Genomic DNA, 19,775 nt, shown 5'->3' with positions numbered 1-19,775 from the left:
GTGATAACCATCTAAGGTACGTCATAGTCAGTTTTAGTGCCTACTGCATTCAGTGTCTATCTGTTAGAAATACCGGTGAAAATTAGTAAAGATTGCACGGTCATCAGCTAAAAAGAGGTTCTATACACTGAAAGGTACAGATGAAGAGCAGACTGTAAACACAGAGTCCGAGCTTGCCAACTTTATTTTGACTGCTCATATGAGCAACTCTGCTGCTAATCAGGGTATATAACCGATTGAAAGGGATAACAGTAGGCAAGTAGTGGGAGCACTGATCTTTTCTGTGCTAAAAAGTGTGCTTTTTCTCATAAAAAAAACCCCATATTTGTCTATTGCCAATCTTTATTCCTCTTCCTAACAATATACAGATACTCCAGAGATTAGGTTCATTTATTTTGTCCATCTGTCCAAACTATCTATAAAGATGTCAGATAACTCAAGCTTTGATAGGTATTTTGAGTTTCCTACTTATCTCATCTTTCTACCAAATGATAAACAGAATTTTCAAGTGTGATAGAGTTGTGACTAGAATGTGATTTCCTATCAATGAAGAGTTCCACCGCCTATTGCCAATTTACTATTGGGAAGTACTAAAAGTATGTTTGCAAGCTATCGCTTATCTTAACTGTGACAATTTCTAATTCCTATGCATGTTTTGTTTTGCTCTTCACTGTAGAAGAATCTCCATTTATCTCTGAAACAATTTTGGAATATCATATCTTATGAAAAGCTTCTTACTATTTAGAATTTTATAACTACAAAATATTATTTCAAATTATGAGGCAGAGTAACTTCAAATAATGTGAAGATTTATGCAAAATTACTCTACTGATATATATATTTGTAAAGAGATACTGCAGTATAATTTTGACCAATCTATGATGTGTTTCTTGATGACTGGTAATCTTCTATGAACTGATTAAATATTTTGAATTTATAATATAAAATACAATTCCAGCTTTTCAAATGTTAATTATTCTCTATAAAGTCTACAGAAAATTTCCTGCAGTATATCACATGCAAAAATGTGGTGTGTTATAATAATCATGCCCTTTTATTGACTAAAACCAAGTAGTGAGGATTGAAAAATTTTCTTTACAGTAAATAATTTTACATGTAAAATAGCTTGTGGATTTTTTTCCATTAGTAAATTATTTAGGTGTGTGAAAGAGACTCAGATGTTCAGACTGGAAAAATAATATTAATACATGTGAACTGAAGTAACCCTTGAACTGTTGTCTTTCCCTCTACCTCTTACAGACGACAGAAGGTCTGGGAATGCCCACCATCTACAGAAAACAAAAACGTCATTCCTGTTGTTTATTCTACATGAACTTTCTCTAATTGGATTGGGGTAGATTAGAAAGCAAAAAAACTTCGCATAGGTGGAAAATGAACATTTCAAACATTTCCTTTCTCATATCACAAATTGTTCATTCTGTAAGTCATATAACTATGAAACATTATGATAAAGGAAAAAAAAAAAAAAACAACAAAAAAACCACACAACCAACACAACCATCACCCCCTCAAATCAAACCTACAAAGAAAAATCAAAACAACACCACCCTCCCGCAAATTCCCAAACAAAAGCAGATCTAATGTATTATTAGATTTCTCAATATGTATATATGGTACGCAGTGATAACAAATGCTATTCCCATTAATTAATTTGAAGCATGTTGGAATGAAGACATAACCTAGATGTACTGCTGAGTATCTGGATTTCTTAATATTCTTTTGCACACATTTCTCTCTTTGTAGTTTTCTGTGTGGTTGGCTGAACTGTTCTCAACACAAATTTTTCTGTGGATCATCAGAGACAAAGATATTGGCAATAATTAGGAGAATGAAAATCACCTATTTTTTGAACAATGTTTGTCATAAATATGGGCATACTTATAAATTCTCTTATATTCTTTTCTTAAATTATTTTTGAATAGATAAAATGTCTCTCTCAAATTAACCCATCCATTTTTTTAAACTGAATATTTATGTGATGCGATAATTGAAATATTAATGTTCTCAAAAATCTTGACATAAATTTATGTGGATCACTGTTACTCTAATTTCAATAAATAAATGAGTAAACAAGCAGAGATTATCTCAGAATTCTGTAGCATAATTCTATTTTCCCTAAATCAAGTATGTTGCTCCTCTAATTTATACTTCACCCTTATTTAGTTCTCAATATTTATCAAAAAAGCTGTTTATGGCACATAACTTCTTGGTTTCAGGCAGTATTTTATTTCACTAGGCATTCTTAGTATGTCTGAGGCTAACTCATGACTTTTCTCAAACGTGTTGTTATTATGCACAGTAGATAAGACAACAGTACGAAGTGGAAATACATCTCAAATTATTAAGTTCAGGAATTGGTACGGAATGTGAAACAAAATACGGTGTAACAAAGTTGCCTCAGAAAAGAGCTCCTTAAAAGTCCATGTTTTCTTATTAATACAGTTTTAATTTACTAAATTTCCTGTAAACTGCAGCTGATCTCATTCTTAAATCTTTCTAATAGACAGTTACTCTTTTCAAGTTAAGCAGACACATAATCAATGAAAAAAGAAAGAATCAATGGACAGAGTTAACAGATTATATGGTGATATGAATGCATTTTTTTTGCATTTAGAAGAAATTGCTATACTTCATTTAGATTTCATTTTATTTGCAGTTTACTTCCGTACAACTATTGTTGCAGAAGAAAAGGAGAAAAAAAATGCAATAAGGGCTATTTATTCTTTGTGATGTTTATGAATAAATACAGTGAAAGTATTTACTTGGTTGCCTGAACTCAGAAAAGAGGTATAATCTCTTTTGTGGAGAGGGGAAATTAAAGACAAGGACACTTGGGGAGAAGACAGACCCATGTTTATGTTGTGGTAGGCACTGTGCTGATGCTTATAAATTAGGAGGTTTACCGTGTGCATTTGTATCTTGGAATAGAAAAAGGTCTGTTACTACAGATCTTTTACCTCCACTGCCTCCACCCATACACTTGCCATACACCTGATGTCCTGTGGTCTATTTGCCTGAAAATACTTTCTAGTAGGTGTGAACAATTTTCTTTCCTTACCTCTAAAGTGAACTAAATACACTGGGGGTTTGTTGTGGTCAAACAAACTCTTTAGTGGCACTAAATTGGTATATCTACATATTTTAGTGGGAGATGAAGACCAGGCTAATTTCCACATTGTCCTAGTGAAACTACTACCAGAACATAAGTCACCCTCTTAAAGAATATGTTGATGAATCAGGATTGCACGGAGCAACAGTCAAAGTTAGAATACAAATGCAGATGGGAGGGCAAAAAGGTGAAAATGCAGAGTTTTAAAGTCAGAAATATTGTAAAAGGGGGAGCAAGTGTTCAGATGTTTCATAAACTTATCAGGTAGGTAGGTAGGGAGGGAGGGAGGAATCTGATCTGGAGGACAAATTAATTTGTGGGCATTTCTAGTCCCAGACCCAAATACTTGAAACTCCAAACATTCTAACATCCTGGTGACAAGGGATTGAGCAGAGGTTCCTATTTGTCTCAGCTGTTTTTATTTCCTTTCCTCAAACTATGACAGGGAGAAATAGGAGGAAGACGCAAAACTGAGTCTTTTCCTGGAGTGGGGAAGCAGTTCTGGGTACCACAGGTTAGCTACAGATATGTTGTGTTACTTTTCTTCTTGTGTTCACTGCCAAACACATTGCCTTGTATATTGTGCATTGTGCAATATTGTGTTTGGTGTTCATTGTTACTCGCTGTTTAGTATTGTGTACAAGTAGAAGTAAAAAGTCTTTTCAGTAAAAGTCCTACAAATTACAATAGACAGTATTAATGTCCTCAGAATATTTATTAGCTCCACCCTGTGGAATTGTGAAGGTATTTTCATAATTACTGTGATTTTTTTGTGATAATCTAAATGGCTTGATTCTTTAATTCCCCTTTTGCATTATATTTGAATGATGGAATTCCTAAGAAATCTGGTCTACAGCAGTCTTTGCTGTGATTTCTTTCCACTTCCAGAAGTAAAGTTAGATTGTATTTGTATTTATACAAATCACTGAAAATGTTAATGCTAAGATTTTGAATACCACTGTATGTATTTCAGATATTCAGAGTTACCTAGTGTGCACTGTTTGTTAATCTTATCTGGAAGAGTGTTTTATTTTGATGTGTGCAATTCAAAGGTCTTTCTTAAAGGAGTTTCTTAGGGTTTACTACCTGGGTTTTTCCTCCAGTTTCTGAAGGTATAAGAATAAAATGGTGCTAGTTATTTTGGTTTGAGATTATCATGAGTCAGAAGGAGAAAACTGAAAGCTATGAAAGACAAAGATTTTTAGCCCTGTGAAAACGAAAACTTATTTGTCTTATTATACCAGATGTATTTCTATTTAAAGTTTTGATGAGCCATAATGCAGCTGTATGGAAATACCTCTGTTTTTTATGGTTTTTGTGGGTTTTGTGGTTTTTGTGGGTTTTGTGTTTTTTTTTTTTATTATTTATTTTTTATTTAATGTGCAATTTATGCTTCAGATGGAAAATATTCCTCCTCCCTTACCACACCACTGTAAATCCAGTCTCTTAGTTCCTGGCACAGCTGTTTCCACATAGAATCACAGTATATTTTGGTTTGGAAGGGACCATAAAGATCATATAGTTTCATCCCACCTGGAATAGGCCTGAACATCTTCCACATGCAAGTCATAACTTCACCTCTTGTACAAAGTCTTCTCCTTGAGTTTAGCTTTTGCAAAATTGCTTTCTTCATAGCTAAAGGGGAAGGACTTAAGCCATGTGTAATTTCAAATTATTTTTCATAAAAATAACATAATGAAGGATTATATTAATAAATTATATAGCTAGAAAGTCTTGGGGTTTGGCTGCAATGTACCCAGAACCCCTGGCTCTGGGAAATGTGCAGAAAAAGAATAATAGACTGTATATGTCATGAACTATCAACCCGAAAAATGCCATTAACAGTCAGATTTAGTATGATTCTTTGAAATATCCTTATATCCTTCTAAATTTTAAACCACTAAATATTATAGTAAACAATGGGAAGGGACATGGAAGCATAAGATATTCAGCTGTGTTCAAAGTGACCCTTTCTGAAATCAGAGAAAAATAAAGAAAGTTTCTCGATTTGTAGGATTTTTCAAACACCTTTTAATCATAGTTTTTAGCTAAAGCTTCTGGCCTGAGGGAAGAAGCATAAGTAAAGGAAAATACGTGTGTGTTTCTTCTACAAAGCCATGTGTCTATTTACATCAAATTTCTATTCATATATGGTGATTATATGATGCTATTTATTCTGAAACTGTGAAACAGAAAGAAATTGAGTTTTCCAAGTCATAACAGTATGTATTAAAGCACAAATTGATTTGAGCCCAGGAATTTGACTGTAATTATCATTCTTAGTTTGCTCCAATTAAAGAAGGTTGTGTATACAGAGCTGGGAAAGAAGACAGATTTGTCAAAGAGGATAACTATTACCTGAAACAAAATAATTTAATTCTAATTTAAAAAAAAAAAATGAAAGCGGTGTGCTTGAAATAAGGGCTGGTATTATCATCTCAGCCAAACCTAAAATCACACAGATGCATTGAGTGCTAGTGACAGGCAGGATATTAACTAGTGCCCCTACTGTATTATTTCAGAGCTCTGTGAGAACCACAGTAGTTAGGATATAACATCAACACCAGCTCAGCCAATATTCTCCTTCATTAACATTTTAAGTAATTAAAAACTCTAAAGACATCTTAATAGCTGCAGTAGTTCTTCAGTGTGGATTGAAGCAGCAGTATATGCATTGCTTTAATTTTCTATTTATGTGTGTTTAATCAAAAGTTTTATGTGTGTGCTAAATGGCAATGTATTTACCTGACTTGAATTTGTGACATCAGCACAAACTTCTTAATTAAACAGCCAGACACTGTGTGTGATGGAAACCTAAGTGACTGTATATTAAACAAGGCAAATGACATTTACTTTCCTTATCTTCTGCTTTTCAGCATCTGGTTCTTGTGTTCAGCTGTCTATTGTTAGATATTCTCTAGGGAGTGTTATTGTGAAAAACACTGTTGACATCACCTGCAGGTGGTGATTTACTTTTACTTAGTACTTAATGGTAAATCTTGCTTCCATTCAGGGAGAGTTCAGCAGAATTCTTAGTAGCCTTTTGGTTCAAATGATACATGGGGAAATTCCATGTGTATCTTCCGCATATGTAGGAAGGAGTCGTGGAAACCCGAACTGTATTCTCATGTGCCTCCTTCCCCTTCTAACCTATCTTCTGTATCTCCAGAACCCTCTATGATAAGTTGTAGTCAAACCTGCAAAAGTGGTTGAATCCTTACTTCTGCACAAAAAAACCTAGATTTAAGAGCACATATATCTTTTTCCTCTCTCTACTCTCCAAATCAACAGCTGAGTTGAAGTTTTTTAGCCTGATGAAAAAAGCCGACTTTTTTCTATTATTAATGGTTTGCCAAACACAATCATTTTTCTATTCCATAATATGAGATACAGATTTATGGGAAGTGACTCCAGTCATCAATTGTGTTCACAGGTCAGAAATTATGACATCATAACACCAAGCACTGTCACTTTAATCAATCCCTGGAACAGATGTTAAATCCATCATTATTTTAAAGGCTTTACAATAACAGAGGTTATCTTTCTCACAGATTTTTCGTTCACTAGAAACTCCAGAGTGAAGTCTGTCTGTGTGCATGAATTTTCTCGCTGTTTTAGAGGCACTCAAAATGTCCTTTGGTTCCAAAGCATGTGCACAGAGATAGGCTAAACACAACATGAGTTTGTCATATGGATGGATTATCCTCTACCCTCTGCAGAGCTAATTGCTCAGAGCTCTGCTCTATACTAATAGGCTTATAAGAGAGAGCATTCATTCTGACCATGGAACGTTTGATTATCTTAGAGTCCCTGCTTGCCTGGCCCCACAATTTAGAACTTTTAAATTATAATAGACCTGGATTTGGTTTTGTGATTTGTTCTCTTCTATTTTGTTTTTTGAATCTAATGTCCTTGAACTTGTCTGGTTATCTACTGCCCTAAGTTGGATGAGGACTGAATATACTGAATGTTGAAGTGTTTCCGGGAATGGAAACAATAATCTCAAGAATATATCAATAGCATGCATGTTTGGGTATTTTGTCACTTCTGATCATAATTTCATGAAAATATGTATGTATGTATACTTATAAACAGTTGTGCACTGATCCAGACTGCATTGTTTCTAGGAAGTCATACAGTATAATGGAACTGTAAGATCTTGAGACGTAAGCCAATATAATCAGAGTATTTTTTGGCCTTAAATACGTAAACAGGCTTCCAGGTTTTCAGCACCAAGCAAACAGAACCAGAGTATAAATCTGTTGACTGAAATGTTTTTAAGCTGCTGGATATGCAGTTTCCAGAAATATTAAAAATAGGTTATTTACTCCCCTTAAAACATACTTGTTTTTCCATGAATGTATTTCAAATCTAAAAAGATATAATGCTGATTTTCATGCTTATTGATTCACAGTGATCTCTATGACAAAGATTAATTTTTAAATTATGTATTTTCCCTAAGATTCTGCTTTGCAAACTGGTAAACAAAATATTTTCTGGATACTATACAGACCCCACAAGAAGAAATTAATTCATTCCTCATTATTAATTTCAGGATTCCATTGTTATGTGGTGTCACTTTAAATATCTTAAATATTTGTCTAAAAGTAAATTTTCAAATTAACAGTAGTAGAAAAAAGGTCTGGTCATTGTTTAAATTATCACTAAGGTCCTTTGTTACTACTTATCTATTGACAATGCTGACCAAGCCCCTCCCCCACCCCCCAAAAAAAAAGCAGACTGAAGTTAATTTTGAGTATTACACCATTTCTCTGTTCTGCTAACTGTGTTGAAAATGTAAATTGTCATACCAACTCAAGAGTAGTTAGTGAAAGTATTCTCTAGTCCCTATCATTCCTTCATCAGTGTGAGTACAATTCCCTCATCCCATGTCTGCTCCAAGACAGGCATATGCCCAGCTCCAGGTAAAACCTAGGAAGAAGACTATCAAAGGTAGGTATATCAAAGAAAAAGGTTTTAATCAGGGCAGGACATAATAAATGCTGAGCCTTGAATTTGTCTTATGATAAGATAACCTCCTAAGGCAAGCTTTTCTTTTAAGAAGAGTGTCATGAAAACCGGTAGTCAGAAAAAAAAAATATTTTGTGTATTTTCTTCTTTTTCTTATTTGTCACTCCTTTTGTATTTACTGAAATGTGCATTACTTACTCATATATAGTTCTTTTAAATCTTGTTTCAAAATACCATCTTTGGAAGGTCATAACTGTAATGAGGCCAAGACAAGGCAGAGTCTGAAATAGTTGCCAACATTTCTTAATGACCTCCCTGGCACAACAGAAACCGGTAACTCCACTTGGAGGGCACCGGAGATGGACTTCGGCTCTGCACAAACCACAGGGTGATTGTACCTGTCTGATTAGACATGAAGTGTGTAGCTTAGAGGGGAGCCAGGACAAAGCTGCCTGGGACTTCAGATGAAAACTCCATGAAAGAGAAGTAGCACAAAGAGAAATCAAAGCATAAGGCCCAAACCAAGCATAAAACCCTGCAGACCAACAGTGCTGCTTCATGTTTCATTCAACAGATGAATCTGCAAGCTTGTCAGATAAAGAGAGATTAATAAGGAGACATTAGACAATGCAGAAATTATTTAGTAGGGATTAAAAATATATATATTTTTAATGCAAATATTACTGGGGTGGGGGGGAACAAACAAACGAACAAACAAACAAACAAAAAAACCTAACCAAACCAGCAGGAGGTGCATATGGGAATAATTAAACTATTATTAGTTCAACAGCAAGGATAGTTAAAGAATTTGTGTGTCGTTAAGGCAGATAAAATTCTGAATGCATTGATGATAATTTTCTAATAACTTTATTAAAAAAAAATTGTGGGTGGAGTACTTGAGAATTCAATGATGACTGTCTCCATTCTTTTCTGAAATCCATTTTAGTCTAAGAAAGTTCTCTGTACTTTGGAGAAGGACAGAGAACACATAATAAGACTGGTTGTTTTGCTAATTATCCAACAACTTCAACTGGAGTCAAATGTTGACCAAATGTTGATCTTGTAAAAAATTTGAAAATAAGTTTTAAGATAGAACTTGAGACTTTATTGTTATTTAAAATGAGGGAACATGAGTTCTTTTTTTTTCAAATTGTTTTCACTCTTGATGAATGCTGTCCTTTCTGTCTTGAACTCTCCAAATAGATAAGCCTTACCATTATGTGAATTTGTCCCTATGCAGTAGCTATTCTGTTCTGCGTCAAACTGTGGTCATTGACTTGTTCTGTGACCTCAAATCACTGTTTCAGCAACTTTGTTGCAGTTTTCTCCTCTGAAGAGATTGTTTTGTCAGTGCCTGTCTCGTCATAGGTGATATTCATTTAATATAAAATACTTTGATATATTTCACAGAATGATACTTAAGGAAGTGGAAATTATTCATTCTAGAATAATGATTTTAACATTTGAATTATCCTTTTCTCTTTTATTCCCATCAAAGCGATCAGCGTAAATCCTTTTTTCATCCTGTTCATAATTTTCAGGACAATAAAAGGATTTTAAATGGGGAAGGTGGTGGGGGGGGGTGTTGTTTCTTTTTCTTTTAGACAGTCTGAACTTAGACCAGATTTACCCATTTGAAGTAGAAAGAATGTTAATTGCAGTATCTATAATAAGATGCAAATAGCATGGGTGATTCCTGTTTCCCTCAATATTTTTGAGGGACTGAACAATTTCTTCTACCATAGATTCGTATTTTTCCCTTGTCTTCATGCCTTTCTGTACTTGATTCTAAATTTTTCATCTGGAGTGTGTGGGAATCAAAACATGACCTCTTCCATTCATAATTACTAGTCTTTACAGAAATTAATGTGTTTGCACGTTTTGTGAAATTTAGAGTTAAAAAAAAAAAAACCAACACACTTTAGTGATTTATTTTGCTTTCTTGCAACAATCCTTCTTCCATTTGCTTCAGTGATGATGGATACAGAAATATTTGTTCCCATGCCAAATTCCTCTTTAAATTAATGTTGTCTGCACCACTTGTTTATATCTAATTAATATCTAATTTATATAAATTAATATAGGTTTAAAATTAAGGACAAATGTTTATTTCTTCCTGTCACAGCATATATCTTTCCTTTTACACAGCATATACAGTCATTTTTCCCTGGTTTTTTTTTTAATGTTGTTTTACAGGGATTTTAATTTTAATCTCACCACTTCAAATGCTGTAATGGCAGAGAGAAAGGGAAACCAAATACTTTCAGTATTTTATTTTTCATTTTTTAATTAGTTCTTATCAGTCAGCTACCTGTTGTATATGAACATTTAATGCTCTGTTACCTCCTGGTATCTGACAGGGTTTATTCATCAGAAATGCTTATTAAAAAGAAAAATATGTTTACTTCCACAATCCCTGTAAGACTGAACTATCAGAAGAGCACCATTTTTAACGGTTGCATCAGTACCTGCAACATTTTTATCAGTGTGATGTATTAATGTTTAATTCAATTTAACTGCATAGAAGTTGTAAGCCAGAACTTTTTTATAAGAACCAAATTTATTCTCAATATTTGAAAATTTAGTTTAATTCAGTTCTTAATCAGAAATATGTAGTAACAGTTCAAAGGGCAAATATGGCTACAGGTGATGATTAGTACAAATTTTAAGTTAGGTAGATTAGTTTTATGAATACTTGAGTAGAATTATAAAAATATCTCATTTAATATCTCTTGTTAATTGTTATGCATTAAGAAAAGTTAAAGTAACCAATTATATCACAAATTCACAAAATGCACTGTTCCCCAAGTAGGCAGATAGTAAATATTTGACTCTGTATCTTTCTCCTTTTCATAGTGCACCCTGATTTTTGATTTAGCCCAATACTTCATGGCTATTTTTATTATATTTCAGAGGTTTATTTTTATAATGTTGTGTGGGAAAAACTCATACACAGATGCACATGTTCTGAGGAAAAGCTTCATTAGAGAAATGTTGGCAATTACAATTTACTGATGGAAAAAAATAAAGTAAAATTTATATTAAAAATTTAATCAAATTTTATAAATAATTATTTACAGCATTACCAATTAGTTTTTGGCAGGATATGGGCTAAAAATTCCTTTTTGTAGCTGAATCAACCATTCTAAAGACCTCTTTGAGATTCTGGCAAGAGTTTTACAACTAAAGTAAAGAAGAATTGGTGCCATTTCTCTTTAAGTTCCTCCTATGGAAATGGACAATATGTGAAAAGAATTTATCGTCAGCTAAATAACTCAATATTATCACCCAGGTTGTCATTTTCTTGCACTCAAAATTTGAAAAAAAAAAGAAAAAAAAAGTGTGATAGTGGCCTCCATCTGAAATGGACATACTTGTGTCTGAAATGTGAAGAAAGAGAAGAATTTGTGACTTCTGAAACCTTCATTGAGGCTGCAATGCTTTCTTTAATAATTTTACTACATTTTACTGTGTATAAACAGAAAAGAGGGATTTCAGCAAGGTTTCTTGCCCCTAGATTGATGTAAGAGTGAGTGGAAGTTTGCGCAGTGTGTTTGTGCTGCTACAGGAATACATACAGCAACGATCGGACCATGGTTATGTATCTCCAAAACTGATAAATGTACACACGTTCCTCTTTTGATTGATATCCAGCACAGTGTTAAATTGGCCAATTACATGGACTAGACTAACATTTTTTTCAGTTTCCAGAAGACTGAAATGTGTGATGGTTCCTGTAATACACAAGATTTGATGTATCAGGCACATATAGGAAGAAAACACTTGCTGTTCTTGGCAGTTGCTTGTTGACAGCTTCAGTATTTGTTGTCAAGATGACTATTCATAACCCTTTCCCTGACAGACAAGACATTGCACAAAACAATCCTCTGATGCTGTCAAATTGACCTTTTAGGTAGTCACATATCGTTTTGCTCTAATGGCTTTTGCACTCTATCACTGGAAGGGCTGGCAGGTGCCAGTAAACCAAAATACAGTCAAAGCACTTCCCCTCTCCAGAATCATTCCCATAATGTAATCAAGGGAATAAATAACATAATGAAAAATATTTCACTACATACATATTTCTCAGCCTCCCACCTTTTCATGAACAATAAATGATTGCCTGATAATAGATAATGATTGGTCTGCAGATTGCCACTAGTCTAATCTTTTCCCAGGCTTAATGTTGCAAGGATTAGAAATACTAGCCAAGGAACTTTTAATAAGATAGAGCTATTCTATGAATAACAATTACCTATTGCGTCAAGCTCCTGAGCCAGAGAGATCTTCAAGACAGACCTTAGACCTTTTCACATACGGAGCTTGACAAGAACAAGAGATTTTATGCTCAGAAAAGCCATTTTTATTGAAATTAAAATTATGTGTTAGCTGGCAGCTGGAAATTACCACAGCATATAGAAGAGGACTCCATTCTCCATGGCCACTATGTCTTTATAGCAGGTGGTTTTATTTCAACACTTTTTTTTTTTATTAGCTTGTCAACATGCTCAATCCCAGTGAACTCCACAGGGGAGGCCTCCACTGTGCAGGTCCCCGACCTCCATTCCTATTTTCTTGTCCCACCCCCTTGGTGCTCTGAGCACACTCAGGACATCCTCAAGGAAGAGCGGCTGTGACTAAGCCAAGAGCAAGCACCAAGGTGAACTATGAAGTAGATTCCACACCACTGCTGCTAGGCTGGGTATTGGGTGAGCATAACCTTTTCCTCACCTGAGAGAAGCATGGAGGGAGAGAGGAAAAGGGGGAAAGAATTGGAGAAATAACGCTGGTTTTGCGTATGTTGAATTGCCTTGCATTGCCTTTGGTTTTAAAAGTAGCTTAATAATTATTTAGATGCCTGCATTTTTGCTATGGATGAAGTTTTCAATTAGTGTTGCTAAATTTTCAAAAATTACATTGCAAATCCCCCTTTTTCCATTAAGCATCTATAAAGGCACATATTTGGTAGCTTCCTGCTTTATTATTTTTAAATTGAAAATCATTGCATACTGGATGTTCTGTCCGCAAAGAGGAGAGGGAAGAAAGGACAAGGAAATGGAAAAAAAAAAAGGAAAGGAGAAAGGGGAAATGTGCAATAAAAGGTTTGAGGATTTTCTCATTTCTTAAGTTTTCTGGGTTGACTTTTTTTTTTTGGGTCAGATTTATATTATGTTTTCCCCTCAAAACAAGTTTAGCTGATTTAACAGTTGAACTTGAAAAACACACACAGAATCCTTGAGGACAGAATAGACAGGGCCCTAAAATGATATACAGGCTCCAGCCTCTGAGTAGGATCTCTGTAAACTTTCTGGCATGTGGTTTTTTGGTTTGTTATGAAAACCTCCAGCATCAACACAATCCTGTCTCACTGAGAGCTCTTTACCTAGTACTTAACTGTATTGACTGTATTTACTATCAAAAACTTTTTCCTGATGATGACTGTAAATCAACCTTATGACAATATGAACCCAATTTCTTGCCCTGAACATGACAAGAATTTCAGATTGTTTTTTTTAATAGCCTTTTATGTAGGTGAAGAAACAGAAGCTGTCAGATCTCATGACAGCTGTTCTATCTGTACCACACAATGCCAATTCACTCTTGTTACTCATGTCTTTGAAGCCTCTGATCATTGCAGTTGTTTTCAAAAATAATTCTTTATTTTATATGAAATATGATGTTCAAATTTGACAGCAAAATTCTAGCTTAGGCCCATTATCGCAATGTAACATTAGAGATAATTCATATTTAAACTATTTATATTTGGGTTATGCATGATGTGATTAGATCTTTTTCGATATTTTTGAAACTTCAATTATAAATGTATTTAGGTTGTCTGAAATTACTGCTGTCCTTTCTAGGAAAAAAAGAATCTCATTGTGTTTAGAAGATGTAACATTTGTCTTTCATCCTTTTCTTCCCTCGTCCTCCAGCCTTCTTTTTAAAACAGCAAAATTTATTGAAGACTTTTTAAATTATATTTTTTGCAAAAATAAATTTTACTTCCAGAATTTTTTCAATAAGGTTTATGTTGGAAGCCTTCAGAAAATAAATTATTTTAAAACAAGTAAAGTTATGGCTCTTTACTGGTGTTTGCAATTAAGTTATGAATGTGTTTAAGACAGGATCTTGTGGAATTTTAAAATTATTCCCCTATGTTTGTCTGCTTCAATTTTAACTTTATTTTGGTGATTCATCCACCTAGGATATCGTTGCTTGAAACTAGATCAAATATTTATTGAAAAAATGTGCTAACTGAAGAATACAGTATAAGTGGAGATGACATTAATTTACAAATCAAAGCAATTTTTTTGTATTTTTAAATATTGGTCAGACAGTTTTTTGAGAAGAGAAACTAGAGAACGTAATAATTTTTCACCTTTATTAAATCTTAAAGTATTTGTTTTACTTTAGGAAAAGAAATTCTAATGACAACATATTATTAGATTGTCTTCAAAAGTTATGATTTATAAGATGGCTTTGGAATACAGTGCATACTAGATTGAATATATTGAGGATGTGATGAAATCTTCCCCCAGTTAAATTATATTGTTTTAATTATATAATATGATTCTGTTAGTTTTGTTTTGTTTGTTTTTCATTTGTTTGTTTTCTGTTTTGTTTTGTTTTTTTCAATTTACCATAGAACTAAGTTAAAAGATATCAAAAAACATTCTGTTTCTAGGCACTTTTAGTTGCTGTCCTGATTGCAACAGTTTTACAGGGGGACAAATGGAATGTAGCTATAACAAATTAGAGGGTACATTTGAAACTCTGAAGGGATAGTACACCTGCATATTCTCTCATCTTTATAGGTCATTCTTAAACTGACTCTGTAGAGGGAAAATAGCAAGCACTGTGAAGAAATCCTCATGGAAAAAAATGGCATAATTTGATTTAGGCCACAAGTAAAAATGTAAGTTTTCTCACACTACAAACACAAGATTACGATAAAAACCTCAGTACCGAAGAAAATAATATTCGGTGATTAATAAAAGCTACTATGTAAGAGAACATTACAGCTCAGGATGGAGCAACTAAGGTTACTGCTGGTTTGGGCACTGCAGTGTTGCCAAGAGCCAGCTGGTTTGGGTCACCCCTGTGAGCCATAAGCATCTTCTTCCCAAACTGCTCAGGGCAGTGACTGAGTATGGCCAAGGCCTCAGCAACATGTTCAGAGAACATGAATGAGTGAGGATAAGGCTAATGAAAGAAGCACTTTACTGCTCTCAGGTTTCCAAATTCTCTGCTGCTTTTCATATTAAGAAGGAGCCTACTCTGGACTGGTAGGTGTACCAAAAGCAGAGAGCAAAGAAATGTAAAATAAAACTTTCTGCCATTAGTATATTTGAAGTCTATATTTACAAGAAAACAGTATCTAATTCCATTAAATAATAAGAAAAAAAAACTCAAAACCATTCAGTACAAAGGGGCATTTGAGGGAAATTCTTAATAAATAACCAAGTCTGGTGAGGTTGGCAATTAAGTGACACTTCTTTTATTGTTTTTAAATTAAATAGTAATTTAGTTAATAATTATTTACAAAGTTTAATTAAGTTCTTTTGGTTTTGTCTCTCTCTTTTCTTATGACAGACTGCTACAGCATACAACCTTACTTGTATATGTCTGAATATTTATAAATGCAGATTACATGAAAAAAGTCTGCATTTAAATGCATGTTGTACCCCACCCTTCCAAAAACCAAACCAAGCCAAACACTTCCCCCAGGCCAATAAACCTATCCTCTTGCTAGTTTTTCTTTTCACTTTATATATCTTGTTAAGACAACACAGAAACAAATGCCATGATACAAATTCCTTGGTTAACTGGCGATAGAAAAGCAATATTTCTTCAGTTTTTATACCATTTAAATGCTGCTTATGACATGCAGAACCCAGTTAATTTATTTTTATGGAAGTTATTAAACAGGTTATTCATGAGCAGCTAATTTTGAGCACTGATATTTATTCTTTTATTTGATTTTTTTATTTTCCCCTCTTATTATGAGAAAGAAAAGTTGCAGATGGTGTGAATAAATATTTTTATTCTTGTTTGTTCCTTCTTATTAAAATTCTGGGATATGATAGGTATTTGGTCGTAATGTCTATGATTGGATCTTACATATATTGCATGGTACTTCACCCATTATCTGCCCATCAAGATGAGCAGCCTTTTATTAGCCAAGTGCCTATTTGATATAGGGAGAGGATAGCTTCTGTGTAAAAAATGTAATTGAGTGACTTAAAAGAGGGAAAATCTCATCTCTTGAAATCACTTCAATGTACTGCTGCAAAACATAAAGGACAACTAATTTTTAAATATTATGGCTATGATCCCCTCAAAGTTTATTTTCTGATAAAAATTTCTTGATTCAATTTATTTAAATTTTAGTTCTACATTTGTTATTCTACCCTAGTAGCCCCTCTGCCTGTGCATATCCATATTAAAGAGGGGATAGATAAGAATGCTTGCTATGAACTAGTCCCCATGGGTTGGAATAAAAGTGCTCTTACTTCACACATACTAGTTTGCTAATTACCATCACTTTGAAGAGGAGAATACTAAACCTGAGATTTAAGCCTTTCTCAGAATAATGTTGTCCAATGACGTTGCTGGGGTGCTTTTCTTTCTTTAAAAACATTCTTTCTTTGACTTATTGTTGTAGCACCTCCCTCTTGGTGCTGTATGCCACATGTACCTAAGATAATTTGAACTAACTCAAAATGGATTTAGCATGATTTTATACCACTGAGGACAGAACTGTGATAATTTCATCATGGTATAAGCAATTTTAAAATTAATGAAACCACATGAGGTTCATTAGTTCAATGCACTCCCCTGAAACACAGGCTAATATTTGGGGTGATGTCCATCTGTTTAGAAAATCAGTGGTGCTGACCTCTCTCAGAGATCTTTCTGTAATATTTTGCAGGGAAGTGTAAAAAATCTCAACATGTAATTTGAGTTATAAGAAGTGAAACATACCAGATCCAACTACTCTATAGCCATCTGGTTTTTCTTCCTGGACTTAAATGGATGCTAATAAGGTCCAATAATTTTAGTTAGTTTGAAAAAGTAGGATGTAATCTTACCTCACTCTGGTAAGTTTGCATCTGTTGCATTACAACATGCAAGCATTCTTTGTGTGAAAGAGGGATGGTGGTGATGGTTTAAATGTAAGCTTAATTTATTTGACTGTTAAAGTGGTTTGAAGTAATTTATTCAGCAGGACTGAAATTGGAAGCAGCTCTAATATTTGACATTTACTTCTTTATGACAGATTTCTATTTAAAAAAAAATCATTCTACTTCTGTCATTCTAGGTAGATTTACAGCCATGTAGTTTGAATTACTGTGCACCTTTTTGTATGCTTTCTTGACAAGTCTACTCAATATTAGAAAAATGCTTGCAAACATATTGGTTTTTTTAGAAATATCTCTATGAGATTAGTTCCTCCTTTCTTGAAGACCCCTTTGCCTACGACAAACCTTCCTATTTTAGACCCTGATAAACAGATCTAGCAATAGGATTATTCACCTTTGTCTTATTTCTGCTACTTCATGTCAGAATTTATTTAATGAAAAACAGAATTGTACAGGTGCTGATATGAACAAGTTAATGATCAAGTTCACAGTTATAAGGGCAGATTTCTTTGACATTTGTTTCTTAATACAGGGAGATGTTTTTCATGTTTTCCAGATGATAATGCCTGCCATGACGAGAGACATTAGCTAATGTTTAAAAAAATTTTGGATCTTTTATCTACAAATGTCCAAATCAATTTAGTAGCTAGACACCTGAAAAGGAGAGACTTGCCTGACAATAAGAGCTAGTGACAGCATTGTGGATGAATGACAGAAACTGAATTAGACATTTGCTAATTTAAGCCATTAAAATAAACATTTCCTTAATTGTAAGTCACTCTAGGTGTATTCTAGATATCTGATATTCTAGATCATGATAAAAATAACTAGGTTATTCTAGACCATAAGTCAGATCTGTGGATGGTGAGACACCAGAGGACTAAATATGTAGAAATTTTTGAGTTTCATGTAAATAGAAAATGTAGGACTGGAGGCAACTGGAATTCAGAGTTGCTATTGTCGACAACACCTGATGTAAATAGCTCTTAAAGAATGTAAAACCCTTCAAGTAATTAAGTAAAGTTTTCAATTTCAGAAATCACAAAACACTAATATTTTTTCCTCAGACACTACACCTCTGCTTGGAATCATGGAGAGACAGCAATTTTATTGTTAATAGAACTGTATATTTCACTTGAGAAAGTACACAGCCCAGTACACTGGCACAAGGTGAATGAAATCATAACTTTTCTATTCTCTAATTCTCTTAACAGTTAAAAAAGGAATAAAACTTGCATGGGCATATATAATAAGAAATTGGAACATTCTAGTCTGAACAGTTTCCTTTTTTTTTATTTTAACTGAACTTTTTCATTTCTCTCATACCTTTGAACAATCATGGAACCTCAGGTGTTCTGTGGTGTGCTTTGACATAACGAAAAATTGGGACCACTGCTGTACAAAAAGCAAAATAGCTGTGGAGAAGCAGTGAAATACCAAGGGTGTTAGATGCACCACCTTTAAAGAATCCTTTAAACACAAGGCTTACCTTGCCCACGTATTGAGTATCTGGACCTGTATACTCCTCCAGCAAGAAAAATTGATTCCACATCCAACCACGTTTGGTGCGGTGCAGTGTTTTTCCATCATTGTCTGACAATCCTGTTATCCTTTCACTGTGTGAGTGCTTGTTAGTCCTTTTTTGGGATGGTGTCATATGAACCACATAAAACACAGAGCTCCAAAGCAAAACTGTCAGAAAGGAGTGAGTCCTCATCATTTCCAGAGGTGTTGTTAGCCTCCACTCCTCTAATAATTCACCAGAACAAGTTTTTCAAATGTTATATTCCTCTTGTAAGAAAAACCTAGGGGACAGAGAAAAGTGTTTGTGTAAGTTGCAATAACTTTTTCCCCCAAGGAAATAGGAACACAGTCTAGTGATCACAACAGTTACCCATGGGAATGATAAATAACCCTGAAAATTACTCAAAGAGTTTTAGGTCAAGTTCTTTATTGTCTTTTTTCATCTTATACTAGTTCACTCACATGGTATATAGCCATTAATTTAAAACACAAGCTGAGTAAAATATTTTATCTGAAAGCTTTAGCTACCAGGAGCATCCTGACACAAAGAAACAGCTCAAACAAAAAAATATTCCAACCTAATCTCTTCCAGCTCAGCCTGATGCTAGTATCTGTTCAGAATTGTCTACAGATCTGAATCTTCTGTTACTTTATGATTAACACATCCTATTCTTCCCCTTTGCTTGGCCCCAATTATCCAGAGGATCTTCTATTACTCCAGAAAGGAAGTAATAAAATAGAATTTGTTAAGTACTGTTGATGCCTTCCACAGATTCATTAAACAAGAACAAAAAGTACTTGTTAGACAAGTGTGGGTTCCTAGGAATCCTGCTGGGGTTAACAAAACTCTGCATTTGGAAAAGAATTCTCAATTTGGAATGTTTTTTGTTTTTCCCTGAATCACAGCTGAATGAATGGGAATTTTCATGATATAGAACCTTACTGCAATTAGTGTTTTTCTGAAAATTACGCTGATTTTTTATGTGGAAGTTTGTAAAAAATGTTTA

General features: G+C 34.0%; 1 protein-coding gene across 2 annotated transcripts in view; it reads right to left on the bottom strand.

Annotated features, from left to right (window-relative positions):
* LOC134047662 (cadherin-9) overlaps positions 1 to 18,964 on the bottom strand; it is a 66,158-nt gene extending 47,194 nt beyond the window's left edge. The window contains exon 1 of one of the 2 annotated variants that reach the window (XM_062499009.1): positions 18,734 to 18,964. In XM_062499009.1, coding sequence (XP_062354993.1) covers positions 18,734 to 18,964 — 231 coding nt within the window. The remainder of the gene's footprint in view (positions 1 to 18,733) is intronic. The other variant, XM_062499093.1, reaches the window with a different exon arrangement.
* Between the last annotated feature and the right edge of the window lie 811 nt (positions 18,965 to 19,775).

This window comes from Cinclus cinclus, chromosome 1 (assembly GCF_963662255.1).
Source record: "Cinclus cinclus chromosome 1, bCinCin1.1, whole genome shotgun sequence".
Taxonomy (NCBI): domain Eukaryota; kingdom Metazoa; phylum Chordata; class Aves; order Passeriformes; family Cinclidae; genus Cinclus; species Cinclus cinclus.
This window is presented reverse-complemented; position numbering and strand designations above follow the sequence as displayed.